This window comes from Poecilia reticulata, chromosome 10 (assembly GCF_904066995.2).
Source record: "Poecilia reticulata chromosome 10, P_reticulata-male-v2, whole genome shotgun sequence".
In the NCBI taxonomy this organism is placed as follows: Eukaryota; Metazoa; Chordata; class Actinopteri; order Cyprinodontiformes; family Poeciliidae; genus Poecilia; species Poecilia reticulata.
The window spans coordinates 28034518-28058590 of record NC_088839.1 but is presented as its reverse complement, the minus strand read 5'-3'; the positions used below and the strand labels follow the sequence as shown (position 1 = coordinate 28058590).

The window sequence follows — 24073 nt, the reverse complement described above, 5'->3', positions numbered from 1 at the left end:
TACTTAACATTTAGGTGTAGCAGATGAATGTTTGTACATAATTTCTTTTTATAAAAAACCATGCACTGGACCTATTTATTTATTTATTTATTTTTCATTATTTTAATTTATTTGTATTGTCTGTCCTTCCTATATGCTGATGGAAAACATATTCTTTATATGCACTTACTGGACAATGAAGCAGATTATTTCTGACAAAAAGTATTTTGTTCAGAAAAACTACGGTTATATCCTATCTTCACTAAGTGATGAAAAAAGTCTTGCATCACTATAAAACATTCAGCTCCTAAATGCTTATTTTTCCTCATATGATGAATTGTTCATATAATCATTAAAAATGCTCCAGTCAATAGAATCAGAGAAGAGATTTTAATGTACAGAGCACAGAAACATTAATGATGCAAAGCTGAGAAAAATTCAACAAATGCCCTTCATACAAGCTATTACCTTTTACCTGCAAAAACATAAAATATGACCTATTTTACAGCATGCAGACATGTCAATGTATCATGATGTGTCAGTAATACAAAATAAATGACATGCAAGTTGAGCTATGGCAGCCTTATTGTTTTTAAAGCATCTTGAACAAAATAAATAAATAAACAATATCTAATAACCTGCACTGTTTTGGTTAATGTCACAACACAACTATAATCAATTCATAGAGGCCAGAAAAGTAATGCTGCATCAAAAAAATGGAGTATAGAAAAGGCTCCCTTCATGATCAGTGTTCTCTGTTTTATGTATGATTTTCAGAAAAAAGCAAAATTCTGGCAAGAAAAAAAAAGCAGCGCAGAGAGAGCAGAAGAAAAAAAGTAAAAAGTTGATTTAAGATGTAAGTAAGTTAGAAAGCTAAAATGACTTTTCAGGAAGATAACTTGGTTTTCAGAGTGAGTTTAGAAAGACCTCAAGCTATACACTACAAACATACAGTGAGTGAGCTGGGATGACAGCAGACTTCCTAGCTTAGAATACAAGTCTTTGACTGGGATGCACTTGCTGCTGGAAAAAGGAAGGAAGAAAAAATAAAGACAGAGGAGAAGTTACTTTCATGATTCCAGCCCTTTGAAACAGTTTGCATCCTGAACTTTATCTTAAACGTGCTACATGTTGGTCCCATTTGGGGTTCTCTCCTACCTTGCTTAGCTGCTGCAGCGCTCTGAGCTGCCTCCTCTTTGGCCTTCTTAGCGGCCTCGATGGCCGCCAGTTTGGCCTCGTGCTGCTCCTTGAGGGCGTTCCACTCCTTCCTGTTGTTCATGAGACGGTCCAGCATGGGGGTGATCTCCACGTGGAAACGGCTGAACTCCTGGGTGAGGTAGGAAGGAATCAAAAAACACTCAAGGAACATCAAACTCTCTGTTTGAACTTCTAAGATACGATGTTTGACCTTGTATACAAATGCGCAAACAAAGTCGATGAAACCACACTGCAGCTTTGGAAGGTCGTCCGCTTTATTTCGGTCCATCATAGGCTGAAGGAGAGAAAGAAGGTAACACATCAATGAACCAAAGACTAAACTCTTGTCATTACTTTTACAGTGATGTTCAATAAATAAATAAAGTAGAATATTTTCATGCAGTTTCTGGCTTTAGTACATAGTTATGAAATAACTAGCTAACTAATGTTTTTTCTATACATTATCACATCTGACTCTTATTTGGTTGTGAGATATATTTTATATAAATTACCAGAAAGCCCTTCATCTTTTCAGTTTGCTGGATTTAAATGAGGCATGGTTTGCCTCATTTAAAGATTAGCTTCAACAGTCTATTTTGGGGGTTTTTCTACACAGCAATCATTTAGCCTTTTCTTAGTTTTGAAGCTGTAGCTCTCTTATCTGTAGCAGACAGAAGACGAGGGTCTTGCATTTTGACAGGGCAAAACTGAAATTTTGTGACCAAGGCTAAAAAAATGTTCAAAATATTTCACTGGATTTGTGCTTCAAAAGTTTGGAGTGGAAAGTTAATAGCTGCAGGTCTTTTACACTAAATGTCTGGATTTAATGTTGGGCATGGATGAATCATCTTTGGCATAATTAGCTGTCTGTTGCAAACTTCAACCCATTCAAATGAAAGTTTATCTAAAACAGCCTGTTCAGAGCTACAGTGGGGAACGCATCTCCAGAGATCAACGGATGAGAAATGGTTTGCACCTTGAACATATGTAAATTTTATTAACTGCAACATTTGAAAGGTGATCCAGAAACTGCCTGTAACATCAACTTTTAACACCACCACTCACAACCCATTACTTCCTATTCGAAGTTCCTTTTCACTGTCAACATATTATTTCTGTTTCTTTCTCCAGAGTTAATGGCAACTCTCCTTAGAATGTAAACTATTTAATAATAGGCTTAAATGAAGCCAATAGAGGGTGACAGAAAAGCAGATTGGTTAGTATATAAGAGGTGGTTCAAGGAGAACAAGAGGAATGGATAGACTGTCTTTGCTAATGTCCTTTCTGTAATTTTGTTAATCTGCAAAGATGTTTAAAATATATTGGTCCTTCACAGCTTAAACGTGTACCCAGATAGAAAAATAAGATGTTTTATTATGTAGGCTTTTAGTATTTACAATGTTTATCCAAATGTAGATCTAGCAGACCACTTATCTTCCCTCAAATAAGAAAAAAAAAAAAAAACATGTACCTGAGCAGCACATACAAGTTTGAATTTCTGTGACAAGCTCAACCTGAACACAATTGCAAGTAAAAGTTACCACCCACACATTTTGAAAAAAAAAAAGAAAAACAGCTTGAGTGCCCCAGCCTCTGCAAAGTCCCGTCAGGCAGCGGTGAGTCACAGAATCCTCTGCTGGAAAAGTGCAAACTGTACCAAAATGAAAAGTTTTCCCTCCTGATGGATGCTATTAAATTTGGAGGTGAAAACGTGTAGGATGGAGTTTCTCACGCTCGGAGCGTCTCAAGGACACGAGGGAACAAAACCAAGGAAGCTGTGGAGAGCCAGGGAAGGTACGGTCGGCTGGGTCAAGGCCACGGTGACCGATCTTTCTGAATCAGTGCTCCACATAATGGCTTCTCTCTGCTCAACACTGCCACCATAGGGAATTTAATCTGTCTGTTCATTTGGTCTGTGTTTCTGTCGCTTGTTCTCTGTTCTCATCGTGTCCTTCTCTTTCTCTCCGTCTTTGGCTGGGGAGCTAAAAGAAGGCCTTATCCTGCTTTATACCCAGGAACCCTTCCAGTCATTTTACTCCTCTCATTAAAGCGTATTAAAAAGAAGAGAAATAAGTCATTTGGAAAAACTAATTATAAAAAATGATAATAATAATAATAATAATAATAACGGAAATACTTCATAGTTTGAGATTTTTAGGTCTAAATACGAGAAAAAAAATTTAAGTGCAATGTCTTGTTTCTTAAATTGTGTTGTTAAGTAGTCACATTGGATTAGATTTTTGTATGAAAATATTCTTTCAGTTTTTAAAGACTTTGTACACTTCTTTACCAGGAAGCTCAAAAATATGACTGGGCTGTAAATGTGTGTCCGTAGTTTATTGCTTCCCTTGTATGTGGTTTGTGACATGCAGTTCTAACTGTGGTGTTACACGAATGACCTTTAAGCTTGGTATGAACTGTTTTTCTCAGCAGAAGAGAAAAACAGTCTTCACAGCACATAAATTATTTTAAAGGTCATGTATAACATCATCTATTGATATATCCAACTAAAAGTCACTGTTGCTTGGCTAAAAAAGCCTTGGTTGGAGTTTTGTGATAGCAGAAAAGCCATTAAGATTCAGGATCTTTAGCAGGATGAATCATCCTGACAGCAACAGGTCTAATGAGTCAAAATGCAAATGTTGAAGAAATGTAAAAAAATTTGACATAAAGGTAACAGATCCATCCCATATCACAGCATATGCGGAAATATTGTATTGTACAGAAGCATAAATTAATCCAGCTTGGGTTATTTTTTGTTGAATTCTTACAATAGGTTGCTGTTCCAAGACGGTCCTCTCCAAATCTCCCTGCTCCCAGAACTCTGCAGCCACAGACAGCGCCACCTAGAGGAAGAGTTGAGATGTGCATTCAGTCACCTTGCCGATATTTTGGTCTCCAATGCAAACACAAAGGAAGAATATAATTTTTAAAGCATAAAAAAAATACTCTTGTTTGAGAAAGTGGAGCTTAACAATCTCAATTTCCTTTGGTTTATGTTTGAATTTTAGGGGCTCTTGTACTCAGCAAAGATATAAAACTGTAAATGGACCAGCATTTATACAATGCTGATGTAATAGATCTTTCCCCTCCATGTTGTTGAAATCATTCTTTAAAGCTTTTACAATGGCCCACAATGAGAAGGGTATTTGCAGATCACGAGGCAGCTTTCTGGCTTTGTGTCTTTGATGAAATGAAAGCCCATATTATCTGCCCTCGCAAACCAAAAAACTCTGCAGAGCAAGATCTGTTGAATAATATGTAAATTCTGTATTCAGCACAGCACACCCATTTTGAAAGAGTTAGTCATCAAGCCGGTTCTGAAGGAACAATTGCTCCAAGGCTTGTACAGAGACGCTGCACTTTTTATCCAGAACCGGATGAAAAGGACAAAATATCACCCAATACAACGGCAGCAGGAACATTTCTTGCATAGAGCACAGCAGCTCAGGCTTTTGTCTCCAAGTAATGTTATGAACAAGACTCTCTACCATCTGAAAATCTGTTTCCATGCAGATATTTAACAGCTAATAAGATGTGGGGTTAGTTTTATATGTTTCTTTTTAAAATCTGGATTGTATTAGGTTCCACTATTCTCAATAACAAAATTGATCACAAAGGTTGTTGTGCAGCAACTACAGTTTTTAAAAATGATAGTGAGAAAGCTCAGTGTTCTTATGTATTTTTTTTTGTTTGTTTTTGAGCAAAATTTGGCAAAGACATAGTTATCCTAGTGCATATAACCATCTGATTAGCAGCAGCAATTATAAGAGCATTGCAGCATTTATGAAACACAAACACTTTTGGAAATCCTAACTGAGTTAAAGCAGCAAATGTTTAGTCTGATTTAATGTCAAACAGTGATGAAAAATATTACTTGTTATGCAGTGTGTGTAAGCATCTATTTTTAACTGTAATTTATTGATCTCTATGCTTTGTAAAACCACCTAATTTCCTTTTAGATGCAGCATTGATGATGCATTTGCCATAAAACTTCAGTCTGTGTTTACATTGAATAATACGAAGCAGGTGTTACTGAAAATGAACACATTTTGTGCGGCTGTTACAGCCAAATAAAGGTAAAAAAATGACCATCAAGCACTGCCTGTCGAGTGGCCAGATAGGCTTGCTGTTCATGTTGATATGCAATAGTTGCTGGCTTGAAGGCAATGTGCACATTACATATTTCACTAAAATAAGATGCTGAGACTGGCAGGCGGTGATGAGGAGAATGAAAAGCAGCAGGTTGCTTTTTGATGCATGAGGCTATCAGGAACCACCGCCGAACGCTGCTGAGAAAAATGGTAGCGCTGACAAAATACCATTCGTTCCCTACTCTATCTTAGGTTCTCGCAGAGTTTGTGGCTGAGTGTGTGTTTTATCACCATTAAAAGATAGTTGTGAGCTACACTGGAGAGCTACTTTATACCTACAATCCTAAAATTTTCTGTAAGAAGATTAGATATGGATCTACCTTGCTCTGGATCTCCCAAGGTTTGGCAATGGCAGAAAGATCGCAGGCAGTCATCATCATGGCCCTGCAAACATGACACAGGACTGAGACCTGACTGTCTTTGTTTCCCTGTGGAACATTTATTTTAGCACATTTCTGCTTACATGACTATCTCTTTGCGCGTGGTCTCAAGCATCATGTATTTGGTCCAGTCGTTCCAGTTCTCGTAGGTTTTTGACTGGTCAACGATCTTCTGGAACATCGTTCTTTTTCTGCAGAGAAGCACAACAACAGACAGATTTCATTTCTGACAGCTGAGATGAGAGGATATCTGGAAACTTCCTAAGAATAGAGTCCTCACTTAATTTATACACAAACTTGACATAGCTATTTTAAGGCAGATTTACTTTAATATTTAAAGAATTGTATCTAATATTTATCTTTTATCATTTAGCTTCTATTTTTACTTAGAAATTGGCGAGTACTCACAACTTTTACGAATTTAGTTCAGAGGGTAATTATTTATACTTATCTAGCAACCCAAAACAGGGACCAGAACAAACTTAGAATCCAGAAGAAAAAAAAACAGCAGAATCTATTTTATATACTTTAGATCAACATTATTAGATTATTTTTCTTCTTTTGCTTTTTCCTTTTGGTTTATTATATTGTTTTTGTATTTCCTTTAAATTCATGTGAAACACTTTGAAATGCCTTATTGCTGAAAATGTGTTATATAAATAAAATTACCTTACCTTACTTTCATCCCACTCATCATCCTTATTACTTTTTAATATACATTTTTCATACATTTATCCTTCTAATTCATCTTTACAACCTCTTCCCAGCCCCCTCATCCTACTGATCCCTCTTTCATGATGCATTTTTCAATATATTTATCTTTCTCAGCCCTGTTTATAACTCCCTCTCACGTCTTTGTCCATGTCATCTATTTTAACGACCAGTTTTTAAATCATTTATTCTCACCAATGCTCTTCATATTTCCTTTTCATCCCATTAATCCTCTTATACTGATTTCCCTTATCTGTTTATGCAAAGCCTTCATCTTCATCACCTCTCTCATTCGTTTTTTGCTACTCCCTTCATCCCAATATTTTTTCCTAAACATCTTCATGACTTCTTCTGATGACAATCCCTACTAAAAAAACTTTTTCACATGCATTCATCCAAGTTTGTTTAGTTTCTGTTTGCTTATACTACACTAATTCTCAACAAATGTACCATAAAACCTAAACCTAAACTCATTTAGGTCTTTGCTAGTAAATGCAACTTAGAAATTATATTTTTGTACTGACTTGAAATAGAGAGCAAGGTCTGTGGCAATAATTGCGATGTCCATGAGGTGGATGACGATGTCATGCTGGCGGCGGTTCAGATTCTGATAAATGTTTAATGCCTGGAACACAAGAGAAAACGTCTCTTCAAATGATGGTACCAACATGTCACTCACTATGAAGCCTGGTTGGGGATGTTACATGAGTTTATTTCTCAGGAACAAAATGAGAAGTTGGAAGTCAACCATTCCTTTTGTGGGAAGCAAAAAATGAAAGCAAAACAAAAATTATGCATAATAATTGTTTGGGTTAAATTTCTTACTTTTAAACTGCATTACTTACAGGTGACCTATCAGGTGTGAAAAATCACGGGCCAACGTACCTCATCTCTCAACAAAGTCTTGCCAAACTCCAGATGGTGTCTCTCCAGGATGGAGGAGCCGTGAAGTTTGGCCAGAGGATTACCCGACCTGGAGACACACACACAAACAGCATGAAGGGAGGTTATACTGTAATAAATCATGCATGTAAAAGCTAAGGGAGGGCCTGGCCTGGTGTGTTCACAGCTAATGGCAATACTCATTAGCTCATCCATCAGCAGGTGGAGCGCAGCAGCTGGAGGCGTATCTAGTCAATAACAGATAACCGATGTCCTCTGTGTGTCATTACCTTTACCTAAAGAACCAAGATCAGGTCATCCTTATGAAGGACAGAAGGAGTGACAGCTGTATGTCTGACTCAATCAAGCTGGCTCACAGGATCTCTACAATCTGATGTCAATAACGTTTTATTGGATGTAGCATCTGCTCATGAAGAATGTGGGTCATTACAGCAACAACAAAAAATCAAAACTATTTATTATACTTCATTCTTGGTATTTAATCAAACAATTTTTGATTAAACTCACAGCCTGGGCTGTGAGTTGAAAACACTCCTTTTACTTTTTCATTCAGTACTGGTTTCATTTGAAAAAATTGTTTTCCGTCACATAATGACTGAACAGCATCCAACTCAATTAATGACAAAGAAAAAAAAATAATTGAGTGCAAAGGTTTGAATTTATAATGGAGTTTCTCTCATCCTCACAGGGTGAAAATTATGTGCTCCAATACATATTTTCAATAACTCACAGTATGAGTAAAGATAAGGTTTGATTGCTAAATTAAAAGTAAATGTTGAAAATAGAAACTTTTAAGCATGTATTAAGCATCTCGGGCTTCCTGGACAAAACATTTTGATTTCCACATGTTGAAATCAATACGTTTGCAGTCACCAGCTTAATCTGTTCAAAGATATTTTAAATATTTATTTTAGATCATTGTCTTCTTGTAACACTGAAGTGTATCCATGTCTCACCCACCACCTAGTTATTGATTTTACATGATTTTTTTTTTCAAAATTGTTATTCACTCCCTTTTTATCCTTTCACTTTCACTTTATTTAAACATTTGTCTGGCACCCTAATCCCATGATGAAAGTCAAAGTAAATGTTCTGATGTCAGTCCTCTTTTAGCTTATGAAACTAGTTGCAGATTAATCCCATCATGCTTCTGTGCCGTTTCCCCCTCAGTCCTGCAGCTCTTACTTCATCTGGTACAGGTTGTTGGTTCCTCTGTGGTCGATATCGTGACAGAATCCAGCGGTCACCATTGCCATGCACTCCAGGTCTGTGTAGTAACGCTTCAGATCACCTGTCTGAGAGCACAAACAACCCAACAGTCAGACAGAAATAGAAATGCGGGGTTAAAACAGGGTCAGCAATACAAAGAACTACACATGCTTCAGTCTCACGAACAAATAAGAGTTTTCCTTACAGGTCCAGATTGTTGGAACAATGACAATAAATAATTCTCTATTCAGACAGGACTTCTCATTTGAAGACATAGTCCATTACCTTTGTCGTTTTCTCTTTCCTTAGTCTTCCAAATGCACATAAAAACTATCCCATTCATACTCTTATTTACAACATATTACAGGGAATCACAGAGGGGTAAAGACTGAGAAAGAACAGGGAAGAGAAGAAATTATCTTTATCACCTTAAATCAGGGACAAAATGAAGGGCAGGCTAAATGAAAGAGTGGGTGTAAAGCCTGAGAGGAGGAAGGGGAGCATGAGGTGAGGAACTGATGAGCACTCAGGGAACGAAGGTAGAAGGAAGGAGGTGGAGGAATGAGTCAGATTAGCTGTGAGAGACCATCAGCAAAGTGAACATGGTCTGTCCAACGTTGAATCCGTGTCTCCAGTTGTGATAGGTGATCTTCCTGTAGCCTTTACTGAGAGAGTACATAAATCTCACCAAAGCCTGTGCAATAAAAACAGTTAAAATAAGGTAAGGCTCATATTCTAAAACAGTGATGTTTGATGCGTAAAGCTTGCATTGTTGCTAGAATTACTTATGTATTATCAAGCAATATTTGTATTGCTTTAATTCATTTTTAAATTACACACATTGATGCTGATATTATCATAAAGTTTGTTTGGTAACTTCTTTGTACTTTCAAGTAATTCTTAAATATAAATTTAAGAGTTTAGTTTTGGCCCTGTGAGCCTTGGGATTATCCAGTTGGATGAAATTAGCAAAAAATAGTGCCAGTACATGTCTAACTCTACAGCTGTAACTTTCAGAACACAGGCTGTTGTTTGCAGTCCTGTTGCTTTTTTGATGTTAAAAATTCTGTGCCAAGAAATAATTTCCTCCATCTTAGCACTAAAAATAACTAAGACATGCAGCAGTACCAGTGAAGAAAGCACTGACCTCTCTGGGAATGTGAAACTTGTCCACCACTTTCAGCTCATAGTACATCTTAATGCCACATTTCACCAGATCCAGCTCACTGTGATCAAAGTCACAGAAGTGAAACTCGAAGATCTCAGCTTTCTTAGAGTTTGGCAGAACTTCAGACTGTGGAATAAAACATAAATATTAACATTTTACGTCTGAAGATTTTTTTTAATTTTTAAACTACAAACCTCTGTATCATATATTTTGATGTTATGTGACAGACTAGCACATGTAACACATTTTGAAGGGAAAGAACAAAGATTTGTGTTTTTCCAATCTAAAAAAGAAGTGAAAACAAGCAATGAGCATTTGTATTAAGTCTCTCCACTTTCCTTATCCAGGAGAGCATAAATCAGGGGAAAGCAAACAGGTGCATGTTAACTCTAAAAGTTGCATAAGTCCATTGACAGGACAGTTATTAGTAGTGCACTCCATGAATCTGGCTTTCAGGAACTGAAAAGGAAAACCACTGTTAAAAGAAAAAGCTACAGTTTGCTAAAAGCCATGTAGGGGACACAGGAAGCATGTGGAGGAAGGCGATAAACACACAAATGTTACAGTGAAATATAGTGGTGGCAGCAAGATGCTGTAGGGAACGCTTTTCTTCAAGATGGTCAGGGAATGGATCAGAAAATGGATGGTGCTGAATACAGGGCAGGCCTGAAAGAAAACTTAAATCTGGGGTGAAAATTCAGCAAAACCAGAGCAACAATGTAATATTTTACCCTAAAGCATATTCATGTCTTAGAATGGGCATGTCAAAATCAATACCTAAATTAAACTGAGAATCGTAGGCTTAATTGAGTTGAAATTTAATGATTGCATATTCTTTTAATAAAATCTGATTGAGCTTGAGCCATATTGCAAGGAAGAAAAGGAAAAATGTAGTTGTAGCATTTACCCAGGGGAGGATAAAGTCAAAAACTCAAGTTTTCAGATTTTGTGTAGTAAAAGCTTAAAATAATGTGTCATATTCCATCCACAGTTATGCACCATTTCCTGTTGGTCTGTCGCAGTAAAACACAAATTAAAAGTCTTAGCAACACACATTGAAATTTCTGGATGTAACACCAGAAAAGATGTAAAAACCTTGTCCCTCTACAACTGAAATTACAAGTTAAACAGGAAGGTATGAGTCCTTGCTATATATTCATATTATATATTGCATGTTTTTTTTTTCTTCCTTTAATGACATGCTCAGTGCTTACCAGAATCTCCTGAAGATCCTCCTCCTCACACTCATCTGGCTCTTTTCCCCATCTCGCTCTGGTGTCCTGCAGAAACATACATCATAAACACTCACCTTGGATGAAACTGTACAGCATCAATCAGCTCACTCCTGATCTAAGGTCAGAATAGGTGATCTCCCTTAGCTTTTGTTCTCTTTCTACCCCCTGACAAATCACCTCATAGAAAATCTGACAGCTTATTTCATCTTATAGATGATGCTTGCCTCCATTTTATATCACCTACATCAAAAAGCTGCTTCCAAACTGACTTGGTTGATTCTTTTTCAGTTTTTAGAGTTTTGAAATTCTTAGTGTCACAACAGTCTTATGAAACTGATTGTTTTTATGATTTCATAGCATTGCTTTAATACAATAATATAAATAATTGAAATCACAATAGTGGTATTTTTAAATGTAAAAATAATTGATCTACAAACACATTTATTTTGTGTTTAGCAAGAAATCATTCCACAAAGTATCTGAACCTTTTTTGTCCTAAAACTAATTTCTTTCTCATCCATCAGTTTCACAGTTGTTACTCATATGGGACATGAAGCATGGAAAACTGTTGGATTCTAGTAGAATTTAAACATTTTTAATAAAATGATCTATTTTAAATGTGCCCTCTGTTAACACCCCCCCTCTACTTGATTTGACAATGAACACCAGGCCTCTTTCCTTTAATTTATTTACTAACCAGTATGTTCTGGATTTCGTCCTTGCGACACTTGACATGGTACAGCACCATGTCCTGGAAGATGTCCTTCCTGTTCTCCAGCTTGTTCATCTTGTCGTATGTGTCAGTGTTCAGCACAGACCAGCCCAGGAACTGGGTCAGAGACTGGACACAAGTGTGACGGAGAGTTGGGCAGTAAGAAAAAGCATGCACTTCTCACTTTCTACACATAATAGAATTAATGTTCCAATTTTTTGGTGGAAAAATTTACATTTAGCAGCATTTGTGCAACTGAAAGCCGCTGCTTAATTAATATAAATTGTTCATTTACTTGTCAGTTTGATCATTTTGTTGTTTATTTCTGTATTACAGGTCTTATACTGTAAACAGTCAAGTTAGAACTTGCCCTTTAGAAATATTTTGGAAAGATGTTTGAATTTTTATTTTCTAAGTCTTGTGTACAGTAATATAACTTGGAACGATTTCAACAAAACTGGGGAAGAAGAAACAAATTCCTGTCGTTTTCAAAGAGGAGCACTTGCTTTGCGGTTTGTTGCTCTAATAATGACAATAATAATTTTTTTTTGAGCGTGTCTTTCTAAGATCCAAAGTTACCTTACAAAAACGAGCAAATAAATTATAAAATAATCAATAAGCCATTACTTTAAAAAATTCAAGTCGATGAACAAGATTTGACAACAGTTCAATCTAGGTTTGAGAAGCCAGTTTGAATTGAATTAGATTATCTAAATTCAAAACAGAATGCAGCTTGATAAACTAATGCAATGCTACTTGACACGCTATTTGCAAATCAGCCAATCACCAAGGTGCCAAGAGGATCATTAATTTTCTTTGAGTTTTATTGGCTGTACCCTCAAGAGAGGAGATAAGGACCGCTGTAAATATTAATTTCTGTGCAAGTGCCATAATGTTTTCCACTGTGCATATGCATCCATGCTAAGGTATATTTAGTGTTTGAACAATTTAAATAGGCATTTGCATGTGTTTTTAGAGGAGATCTTATTTATTTTGCACTTTAGCTATTCTTGGGTAGTTGTGGTCCCTAACTTCCACGAATACTGGGGATTTACGGTGTTGTTAAGTCAACCATAAGATCATCTTTCTGACTTCTGAAGCTTGTGCCCACAGTGGGTAATCAACATGATATTTACCCCAAACTGAACAAAAAAATCTATAAGAGAATGGCTGAGAAAGCAAAGAACGAAGATATTCCAACGTCCTAGTCAAAGTGCAGGCCCTAACCTCACTGAGTAGATTTCACAACAAAACTTTCCTCACACTGCAATAAAATTAAACTAATGTTATGGAGGAGTGGAGCATAATTTCCTGATGGAATATACAGAAAGTCTCTCATTCCTTGCAACTACAGCTTCAGGATCTTCATCAAAAATAGAAATAAATTTTACTTCACCCATATAGTAAAATGTTCTTAGTCAGACAATAAGCTAAAGATGATTTAAGAATTAAAAGCTTCATTTGATGAGAAAAGACTGCTGAAGATCAAACTGTCATGACTGAAGTTTGTGAGTTACACAAACAGTAAAACGTCGGTGGAAAGCCCTCAGGCTCAGTGATAAATAATGCAGAGCGTCTGAATGGCCTGCAGTGTATTTATAAACCAGTGACTCAGTGCAGCCACACACACAAGCAGAACCTTTACCTCCATCAGCGTTTCATCCATTTCATCAAAGGGTTTCCCATCCTTCCTGTTATAGAACGTGGCCACGCCCACTATCTCTTCTTTCTTGTTGACAATTGGCATGGACAGGACGTTCTTAATGGTCCAGCCAGACTCGTCCAGCGGCTCTGTCTGCAGATAAAGATGCAGCCACAGACACAGACATAAAATAATGCACCTTATTTTAGAACACAGGCTACATCTGGATTCTTACCTAAGAGGAAACACTATTGTTTAAAGGGAGGCTTTGAATTTTTAATATACGTAATATTATCATAGCCATATAAATCTTTGTTAAATAAGAAAAAAACATGAATATAATGTACAGCTAAGACATTTTCACAATAATATGGAAATGATTTTAATGTTTGTTATGTACATTTTTCATTTACTTGCATATGTGCTGAAATTTTGAGCTTGTACTAGAAACTGTGACACAATGAATTAATATTAAAAGGTATTCTTATTAATCAAACAATACAAATCTCAAATACTTGACAGACCTTCAGACATGAGAACACTGTACAGCTTCAACTCTATTTAAAATCTGTGGGTTATGCTTCAAAGACGGAAACTGACCAGCTAACATTTCTGACAAGAAGAGTGATCAAAAATTTATCCACAATTAAGGCAGACATTTCTGTAGGAAAAATAGGTTTCTCAACTTGATAGCAGCAGTGGTGGGAAGTAACGAAGTACAAGTACTTCGTTACTGTACTTAAGTACAGTTTTCGTGTATCTGTACTTTACTTAAGTAGATTTAATAATGGGGACTTTCTACTTTTACTCCACTACATTTTACAGTAAGTATCTGTACTTTCTACTTCACTACATTTCTACAAAAGTGTCGCGTTACTCGTTACTCGTTAATCTGTGGTAGTGTTAATTAAAATGGCACATTTCTGATGTATTAAAATTAAATACGATCGGCACACTTAATGATATTAGCGATTAGGTAATGCATTCAGCGAGTACTTTTACTTTTAATACTTAAGTATTTTTAAAAGCCAGGACTTTTTTACTTTTACTTAAGTAAAATGTTAATGTGGTACTTTGACTTTTACTTAAGTACATTTTTCACTGTGTATTTGTACTTTTACTTAAGTAAATTTTTTGAGTACTTTCTCCACCACTGGATAGCAGACATATGTTAGTACAGATGTATGCATATATTTAACATTGTATGTATAATCTTGACAGTGTATATTTTACTAAATTCATAATAAATTCATATTGCTTGTTTTTAAATTACGTTGACATTTTCTGGGGTAAATTCAATGTACTCCATAAAAGAAGTATTCAAATAAGTCCTTAAAAGTTCAAACTTCACAAGATGTTTGTGTGGATGACATGGGTATGTAAGCATCTAAACTCCACTGTAGATTATAATTGAACATTAAGTGATTCAAACCTCAGGAACAAACATTGAAAAATATTTTCTTACCTGGAAATTAAAAAACTCATCCTCAGCAGCATTCATGATGTTGCAAATCTGGACAAAAGCAACAAAAAAAGCAAGAGAAGTTCAATGTATGTTCAAGTCTACAATCTAAAACCAATCTGCTAATATCTACTGTAAATGTGGCTGAAACAAAATAGACAGATGGATTTGAAAAAGAAAAAAAGGCTGCTACGCTAAAGAAGAGAAGACATCAGCATGTTCTCCCATGATAAACCCTCCAGCCTCACCTTTTCAGACAGAAACACATGTTCATATATAATTTCTAGCAGCTGACAAAGTTTTATCGCTCCACTTCTAATTCATTCACATCCCAGTGCCAGAACAAAAACCATCAGTGTCACTTTGGCTTGTCGTTTTATCCCCAATTTATGAATATGAGGCTTTATAGAGACGTAAAGTTTTCACTTTTCACATAATAGCAACAGGAATGATAGCAAAGAGGGAAGACGGTGAAGACTTGAAAAATGAAAAGCACCAAAGAAAATGAGAGTATGTAAGGAAGACAGATGGCGAGGGGAGAACAGACGAGTAAGTCAGTTTCAGCACTTTAGGAAAAGCTCTCAGTGATTAATTACAATGGCCACAGAAATTACAATTCTACATCAGAGCGGTACGACGCGTCACACTTTTCATTTCTACAGCGGTGTTTACACTGACAGCTGTGTAATAATGCCTAATGGTGTCCTGTTCATCAAACCTCCAGCAGCATCCACTGGAGCGGTTTCAGGTTTTCCTTAAACATCTTTTTAGAGGACACAATTTAACAAAGACTTCTGTTCAGCAGAAGTAAAATCTTAGTTAAATCAAATGATAATGAGGAATGTTTTGATCATTTGTAGCCCTACATTCTTTTGTGAGACAATTCTAATTTCTTTATGAGACACTTCTTTGACCAATTGTTTAGTTTCCTTGGCAGAAGACACAAATGTACTCTACTGGAGAACAGTGCCAGTAGAGACAGTAAATATCTCCCTCTTTGGACAGAAATTGGATCAAAGCATGGAAGCTTGTTAGTGAATAAAACATTAAAAATAAATTCTTTATCATTAATAAACAAAATCAACAAAAAATATGTTTTTCACTTTTATTGGATGTAGAGGCAAAGAGGGATGTGACTTTCTTATTATCAGTATGTTTTATCATGTTTGAAATAAATCTCAAATTAACCTTAAATGAGACTTGAAAGTCAAAGCCTTAATAAGAGTCTGAGTCACTCACCAGCCCAGTTTCTGCAACATAAGTAGGTAAACCACTGACAAGAGCCCAGTGGTCATCTGGAGGATTCCTGGGGATGAAAAATATGAAAAATAAAATATATTTAATAAAAATGACAATATAGAGAAAAAACTGTTTTAAACGTTATGGTTAGTTAGTCACAGTGGTAATTTTTTATTGTAAGACACATAATATTGTCTGTTGTTGCTTCTAAAAGACTCAGAAATAAGTATGCCTCATCCCTGACCAAACAGCTTTCAGTATTTGCTTTTTGAAAAATTCGGATCAGCAAGTGTCCTTATTTAATAAAAAAAAAAAAACATGTCCATTAATTAGACATTTCAAATTTAAATAGAAATGACCTTATTTTATTTCAGTTAAACCACATGCTGTCAGATAGGTATAGGATCACAGCCTATATTGCATTTCTTTCATCTTTCAGTGTCATGACTTACGGAATGACTTTAATGTCTTCTTTCCCATGGAGGATATAGTCGATCACTTTGTAGAAGATAATTTCCTGAGGAAGAAACAAAGAATTTACCAAGACACTTTATTACATGTCGTGAGTGTGAACACATAGATCAAACCATTCACCTGCAAGAACTGCAAAGTTCTTTCAAAGTATCACAGATACAACAACCTATTATCTCCCATGGATGGCATGGGAGATAAAATTTGAGCATTTCTTAATGTGTTAAACTCTCAAGCATTGTAAAATGTTTACAGAAGTCACACTCTGATTGGCTGATCAATTGGTCATGATGACTCCTCCCAGAAACTACTGGAAGCTGTTTAGTGAGGTTTACGCAGAGACGAACGGGACCAGGACATCAAATGGCTCCTTAGGCTTTATTAACTTGTTAGATTCAGTTAAAGTAAACATTTTTATTTTTATTGTCTCCCAATTTGGAATCCAAAGTGAGAGCCATCTGTACTTTATAAAGCCAGAACCACAATCTCCCTTTTTCCCCCTCAGCCAATAGAGCTGTTGTTGTATCTAAATTTGTAGTGATGCTAAATTCATTTTAATCTGAAAAATATATTGAAATCAAAGATGAAAGAGTGGTTTATTTAATGTAAATTAGTATAGTTTAATAGATGATCAAATGTTACATACAGAACAAATTCAATATTTTCCAAATGTTACTGGCAAAAAAAGCTGTATTAGTGATACTTAAAAAACAAACAGGAACAGCAACACATATTCTATATATCACCCTTTAAGTTGCAGGATCTAGTCTGTTGCTGATATGGACAATGATAACTGAATGATTAAGCAACAGTGTAAAGGTGAGCTCTATCAAGATTGATGCTGTAGAGTTAAGAGACCATTGAGATTTAGCAAAATCAAAATAGTTTCCAGCCCATGGATGCTTCAAAGACCTCTGGAAAATCTGTCACCTTTTTTCTGAAACCTTAAAATGATAAAAGATGTAAAATATGGAACTGGCTCTGTAGATGTTGAAAGGTTTTCTCAAGAGAAAGTGTGACATTCAGATTAAAAGGTAAAGGAAACATATTTGTAGTTGCTATCTTTCAGACTTACCCTGCCATCAGGAGTTTTGGGTCCATCATACGGTGGGACTTCTCCCATCAGTACCGGCCACAAGTCAAAGAACTCCTGCAGGCAGACACACAGGCAGACACACAATGAAAAAAAGCCATTTAAACATGAGCAAAAACAGATGATCCTCTGGGTTAGTTCTTATTATTTGGATGCATTTAAATCTTTGTGTACACAAAACTGCATTGCTTTACAAGGATGTAAAAAAAATATTCTGTTTAGAAAAGCAGAATATTTTATCTGATTCAGTAATGAAGTTTCAGGACTGAATCATCTGTGCAGTCAGAAATGTTTGTTCACATTAAGCAGGTGTTTGGAATAAACTGGCAGCAGCTTGTAATAAGTGAGAGGCAATTATGTGTTGGTTATCAGAAATACACAATGAAGTCCATTGAACGTTTAAGCAGATTTAGAGTTGTAGACTGGATAGAAAAAAAAATAATCTCCCGAAAGTTAAAATAAATATAGGAATGGAACAGAAAGGGTTAGTATTATATAAAAGTAACAACATGTTAGTATATCCCAGCATATTAATCCAAATACACTGTATATTGCTTCACATATGGTGTGGTTTGATGCATAAGTTTGAATGACTTGACTTCTTCGTTCCAACTTTCATATAGTTAATGTAGCTGTACTTACAACTGGGAAAACTGAACATTAACATTAAACAGATTCCCTGATAAACTAACTGAATTTTACATTTGCTTAACTTTTTACAAACTGCTGTATTGAAAGCATTACATACTTATTGTTGTAAAAAAGTCCTGACTGGGCACGTTTGACATGCATGTGATGGGGAGGATTTCATTTGGCCCATCTACTTTGCAAGCCTGAAATGTAACATTTTTGATTTAGTAATACTGGAGGATTAGAGAAAGGATGAGAGAAAAAAAGAGTTTATAAAACAGTTGATTGGAGATTTTTTGAAGATAAAAATCTTGAATCTCCCTGAAAGTCCAGCTAATCCAGAGGAACTTGTCTTTTACCAACTATTTCTGACTAAATGAAGCCCCTTATTTTCTTATTTTGAAGGTTTTAATTAAACAAAAGATATATATTTTTTATATCTAATCACAAATAATGTATACCACTGCAATTGGCACATATGACTTACAAACAACAGATTGGAAAGTTTTGAGTTTGTATTAGTGAAAACCTACCTTAGTCTTAGTCATGTCCAGCAGACCAACAGAGTAGCGGTCACAGTTCAGGAAAGCTCTCACTGTGTACAAGGCCTTGTGGAACTGCCTCTCTATGTCTGTCAGCTCCTCAAATACCTTGCTGGCTGACCACAGCAGTACCTGAATAATGAAATAAAAGAAGAGATGGATTTTTACCAGCTCATCTGCTCTTTTTCCATATACTGACTAATTATAGTTTCAATATATGACAAAAGTTTATCTCTATATGTGTGTATATGTGAAAAGATGGCAACTAGACTTCCTTTAGTTTTGTAATCAGCTTGTTCAATCTATTATTTATGCATCTCAAACGTATCAAAATCTTCTTTATGATTCTTACCTGACCCCTCCTCGTCTCGCAGTTGTGCAGGTAGCTCAGGTGGTAAACTCTCAGCACCAGGTTAGCAAAGTTAAGATATTTGTTTAGAGTCTGGAAGAAATAAGAACAGGTAGAGCAGATCATTTTATAGTTTTATTTAGCTTTCAATGTCACCGCTGTCCAGTCAACCACTAATGCCTGCACTATTAACATTTTAAAAATAAATACGGGAGAAAATGCTTTTGAAAAAATCAAAGAAAACCTTGAAAAACACACATTTTCTTACTACATGACAACAGTTCTACTTTTTGCTTCAGACCATTTATTTAACTGACTATTTGTGCAGAGATGAAGACAGTTTACCTCCTCATCCTTGGCAGTGAAGCACGGTCCGTCCAATTTATTGACCGCCATCATGACCGCCACCATATCTTTACCATTCATAATGGGGATGGCGAGGACATTTTTGGTCTCATACTCAGTCAGTTCATCAACAAAATTACTGAAATGTGGATTCTAGTGGGAGACGCACACAAGAGATGTTTTACTCCTTCAGTCTTAGGTCATTTAAGCTGTAATGGTGAGCTTCTGTCTATTTGTTATAGATAGACAGAAGCTATGCAGCATCTTTTTAAATTTAAAGTCAAGAGTCACATTTCTTCACTTAATTTTTACAAGTTAAGCTTTTTAAATTCTGTAAAAATGTCACAAATTCAAGTTATTTCCACAGCAAAAGACAATGATGAGAACAAGAGCAGAGCAGCCCAAAGGTGTTATTGTGCTGAGTCGGGGAAAGTGGCTCAGGGCTTGTGTGACCTATGGGAATAATCTGGGATCGCTCTAATTCTGGACAGATTAACTTGCTCCATGTTCAGGTTCTCTGTCTTACTTCCTCAAAGGCACAAACACAGAGACAGTTATTGAGTAACCACACCTTAAATTATGAATTAAATCCATCCTGTAGATGATGGGATTGTTAAATTCAGTTGTACGAGGGAAAGACAAATGATGATGGGAAATTTAGGACAGCGCTTAGTCACTCACTGCATAATCCCCACCTACGGTGCAGCACAGGCCTCTGCTAGATTGGATTGGGATGGAAATAGCATGCAGAGACAGTGACATCCAGTCTGTTACTAAAAAGCCATCCTTCTTGCATTAGTAACATAAAGCTAATCAATTAAATAGAAACATTAGCTGCTCCTTTGTTGCCACTGGGAAAATTGAGCCTTGGAGCCTTTGATCGTTACAGTTTTCTTTTATCTGCTCATGTGAGGCTGTGACTTCACGGTCTGAGGTTTCGACCAGAATGAGGTTTGTTCTGTCATGGCTCACAAGGAAAGGCACAACAGGCAGGCCTGGCAGCATGAAGTGCCAGATAAAAAAAAAAAAAAAAATCAAAAACGCAACAATTATCCCTGGTCTGTTGTCTTCATACATCAGCAGCTGAGCTCTCTAATCTCACATGAAAGGACAAGATACAGAGAAGTGCTTGTAACACATCAGTTAAGTTTTGCTTCATTATTACTAGTAAATGTCACAATAACACTTTGGGCAGGTCTGGGTATAGTGGGTGGATGTGATGACGATCTGTGGGAGCATGATGGGTACAAAAGAAAAAAAAGCTTTGTGGCTATTTAAATGTCAAATGTATTCACTGTAATGAGATTGAACTGGCTTTGGTTAAATGAGAGTTAAGTCGGAGGAACGGTGGGATCTTGGCGCCCCCTGGTGGTCAAACAGAAATAAATATTCAACATGAACATTATAATGAAACTGTTTTATCAATCATACCAAAGATATTGAAGCATTATTAGATGATTTTTTTTATCATACTGTACCAGAGTTGTATAGTTTATCTTAGACAAAGTATGGATTTGAAAATGACCATCAGAAAATCAATGAACCAAAGTCAAATTGGCCTACCTGTGTCACGTCTGGAATGTTGACCATCTTCTTGCTCGTGGCCACATGACCCACTATGCCCATATCTAGCGGGTATACAATTTCACTTTCAGGTTGCACCAGGCATTCATCATATATTGCATCTTTATGGACGTTGAATAATCTAAAAGGCACAGAGTAAACATTAGGAAATATGTAATAAATGACACAGTTGAAGGATGATTCTCTATGCCTTTTGTTGCATTTAATTTCCTAATGTATTTTTTACTTTTCTGTAAAGAAATATTACCTTGTTTATAAATGATGATGTACAAATTAACTTGCCTTGCCTTCATAATAAGCAAAGGGAAACTTAAAGTGTCAGAAATTGATGATACTCACAAAATTAAAGACAAGCAATTAAGGTCTTGCTTTAAATGTGGTCCCTGAAGCACTGCAATTGATTAGACCCTCCACATTAGCACTAGCATAAGTGTGTTGCTGTGCTGAATTGGAACATGAAATGCAGGAGTGGATCTACATAAAGCCTGCAAGTTAAAAAAGCTAAGTATATCTGGACATATAATAATCTACTTAGGTGTGGAAAACTTAAAATAAAACTGATCAGGAAACTAAACTTTACTTTAACAACCTTTTTTACTGAGTTTTATCCTTTTTGCTAAATATGGTTGGCAGGTTCACAAGCTTCACAGATCCATCTAGCATCTACATAGCTGCTAGAAAATGGAGTACAGTATACATACTAAAAAAGTTGTTCAAAAAGAGCCATTAATAGTCGTTAATAAAAGCTTCAGTGACCTTGTGGCGAGCTCAGCCACGCCGTTCCTCTGCCGGTACAGGAAGAGGCTCATGCGGTCCGCCCTCATCATGAAGCTGAGGTGCTTCATGAGCTTGAAGATCGAACGCTCAGTCTGCAAGTTGTCCTGTATGTCCCGTACCAGGTCAAAAAGAACCTCACTCTCATCTACCATGGTCAGATCATGGTAAGTTTTGATGTCCAACACAGGCTGCCGGTTGCTGTCCAGCAGGTTTGAGATTATTTGGGGCTTCAGATTCATGTCATAGTACTGTTTTGCGAATGCTGGGTTGGCATCCAGGAACTGCTCTGCTGCAGCTGCATCCACCATGGCTGCTGCTGTCAAATACAACAGAAGAAAAAACAAACAAACATTGTTTCAACATATATATTGAAATGTATTAATACATATGTATTAATGACTACATGTGTGCCTGCATACGTTTTGGCAAGAAGCTATAGAAGCTAAAAAAAACCAAAAAACAATATTTTATTGGAATAGCTAAATCCCAAATTAAATTGTTTTGAAAAAAATCAGACCTTGAGATTAGCAGTTCATGGAATCCTGGTTATAAAAGGGGAAGAGAAGTTGATTTCTCTTAGTCATGCTTCAAAATAGGAAATACAAGAGAACATAGTATTGATGTAGAGTAGAACTTTGTTGATCTTCATAAACCAGTCAATATACACAAGACAACTGCCACTCATCTTATTTAGCCCATGTCATATCAGTCAGACCTTTAACTATTTCATCTTTCCACCACACATGAAGAATGGTAATGCAAGTAAAACACTCTCCAATGCTCAGTGTTAAGTTACAAAGAGTGGCCAAGCAGCCATAACAGTCATTAAAGGCAATCTTTCTATCAATTGGCTGAGAAGGCATGGCAAGAAAAGTCTTGTCTATATACCTCCAAAAAACATAAACATATGTAATCTGCCAAATACAATGAACTTTAACTGGAATAGTGTGTTTGGGTGGATGGAGCTTTTTGGTGACAAGCACTCCAGGTGGGTTTGACATAGAACAAAGGATAAACATGTTAAAGAAGAAATGTAATAAACATTAAATACATGATAAATGAGAAAGATTGCTCCAAGAAGAATGGTCGTCCATTCCCTCTGTATGCTTTAACCTTGTAAAATATTACAGGATAAGATTAAATACTGTTGGCAAAAGGGGTTTGCTCAACATATTAACAGCAGAAGAGTAGCATGTACATATTTACAAAAAGAAGAATGATCAGAAAAATGTTAGTTTTGCATGTCAGTTGTCTTTGATTCAGCTATTTTCTATTTTAGGGTTTTTGTTCTTTATTTATAAAGCATGTAATTTTCTTTACTGGGTAATTTGCTGTTAAGGTTGGACAATATTACCCGAAAATACAAAAATTAGACAAGTTGGAAATAACCACCTAATTTTAGAGGGTTTTTTGGACCATTCAGTCAGTGTAGTAATAGAGCATGCAGTAAATACAATAAAAGTAGCTTTTTTAATATCTCTACTGGAGCGAATGAATAAATCTCACTACTTTAAAAGAAAACAGTTAATTAGCTTTGTACCAACATCGACTCACGTTGGTGCAGTTATATCTTGCTACTTAAAATTTAATATTAAATATTAAATTTATGATATCAATACCAGCATTGTTAATCATAAATATACCTCATGAGTGTAAATGACAATACCAAATTAAAGGAAATATTTGTACCTGTTAAGTCCTTGTATTGTCCCCCAGCAAAGTGTTTAATCCCTCTGTACTCCTTACCAACCCAGGTGTAGGTGTCTGAGAAGAGAAAAGGGATTACAAGGATGGCTTTAAATGGTCATGTGTGGACATAATCCTGCATCCAATTACAAATATGCGGATTACAAAACCGACCAATGTTTAATAACAATATATAGGGGATTCGGCTGTCTTTCTCCAAACAGATGTGGGTATTGGACCTTATTAAAGAGACTTGAATTTGATAACTGCTGTAAAGTTTCTTGTTTAAATATGGAAAAATTACAAATCAAAAATGTTGTCAAATGTAGAACAAGTTCTTATGTTTTATATGCATGGCAGCAATGCTGTATTCTCAACTTTGGACTGTGCTTTGACCACCAACCTCCACAGTTGTAATTCTGATTAAAAGCATTGTTCTTGTATTTTTTTAATTGCAAACTAAAAAAAAAAAAACAACTAATAATAAATAAAAAAATAAAATAAAAAAAGAAAGAGAAAAAAAGAGAATAAAGAGCGATAGAGAGCCGAATTGTTCTGAATTTTGGGGATTTCTGTTTTTGTTTTCTATGCAATGCAGAGTGCCA

The 24073-nt window shown here is 35.9% G+C and overlaps 1 protein-coding gene across 7 annotated transcripts; it reads right to left on the bottom strand.

Annotated features, from left to right (window-relative positions):
- Positions 1-350: 350 nt before the first annotated feature.
- pde6a (phosphodiesterase 6A, cGMP-specific, rod, alpha) lies at positions 351-23574 on the bottom strand. Of its 7 annotated transcripts, none has more exons than XM_017307268.2 (25): positions 23472-23546; positions 22300-22324; positions 21762-22095; positions 20985-21126; positions 19422-19574; positions 19080-19169; positions 18719-18859; positions 17538-17612; positions 16444-16508; positions 15992-16058; positions 14756-14803; positions 13294-13443; positions 11634-11777; positions 10916-10981; positions 9681-9827; positions 9120-9227; positions 8510-8619; positions 7307-7394; positions 6946-7046; positions 5794-5901; positions 5651-5714; positions 3948-4022; positions 1388-1471; positions 1138-1306; positions 351-1002 (listed from the first exon to the last, which is right to left on the bottom strand). In XM_017307268.2, exons 3-25 carry the CDS (start codon positions 22088-22090, stop codon positions 962-964), a joined length of 2565 nt encoding a protein of 854 aa, XP_017162757.1. In that variant the 5' UTR covers positions 22091-22095; positions 22300-22324; positions 23472-23546; the 3' UTR covers positions 351-961. The 7 variants fall into 7 exon arrangements, with proteins under 7 accessions (XP_017162757.1, XP_008419077.1, XP_008419079.1 ...); XM_008420855.3 differs by having other exon boundaries at positions 21762-22098; positions 23472-23544; XM_008420857.3 differs by having other exon boundaries at positions 21762-22098; positions 22300-22367; positions 23472-23521.
- Positions 23575-24073: the final 499 nt, after the last annotated feature.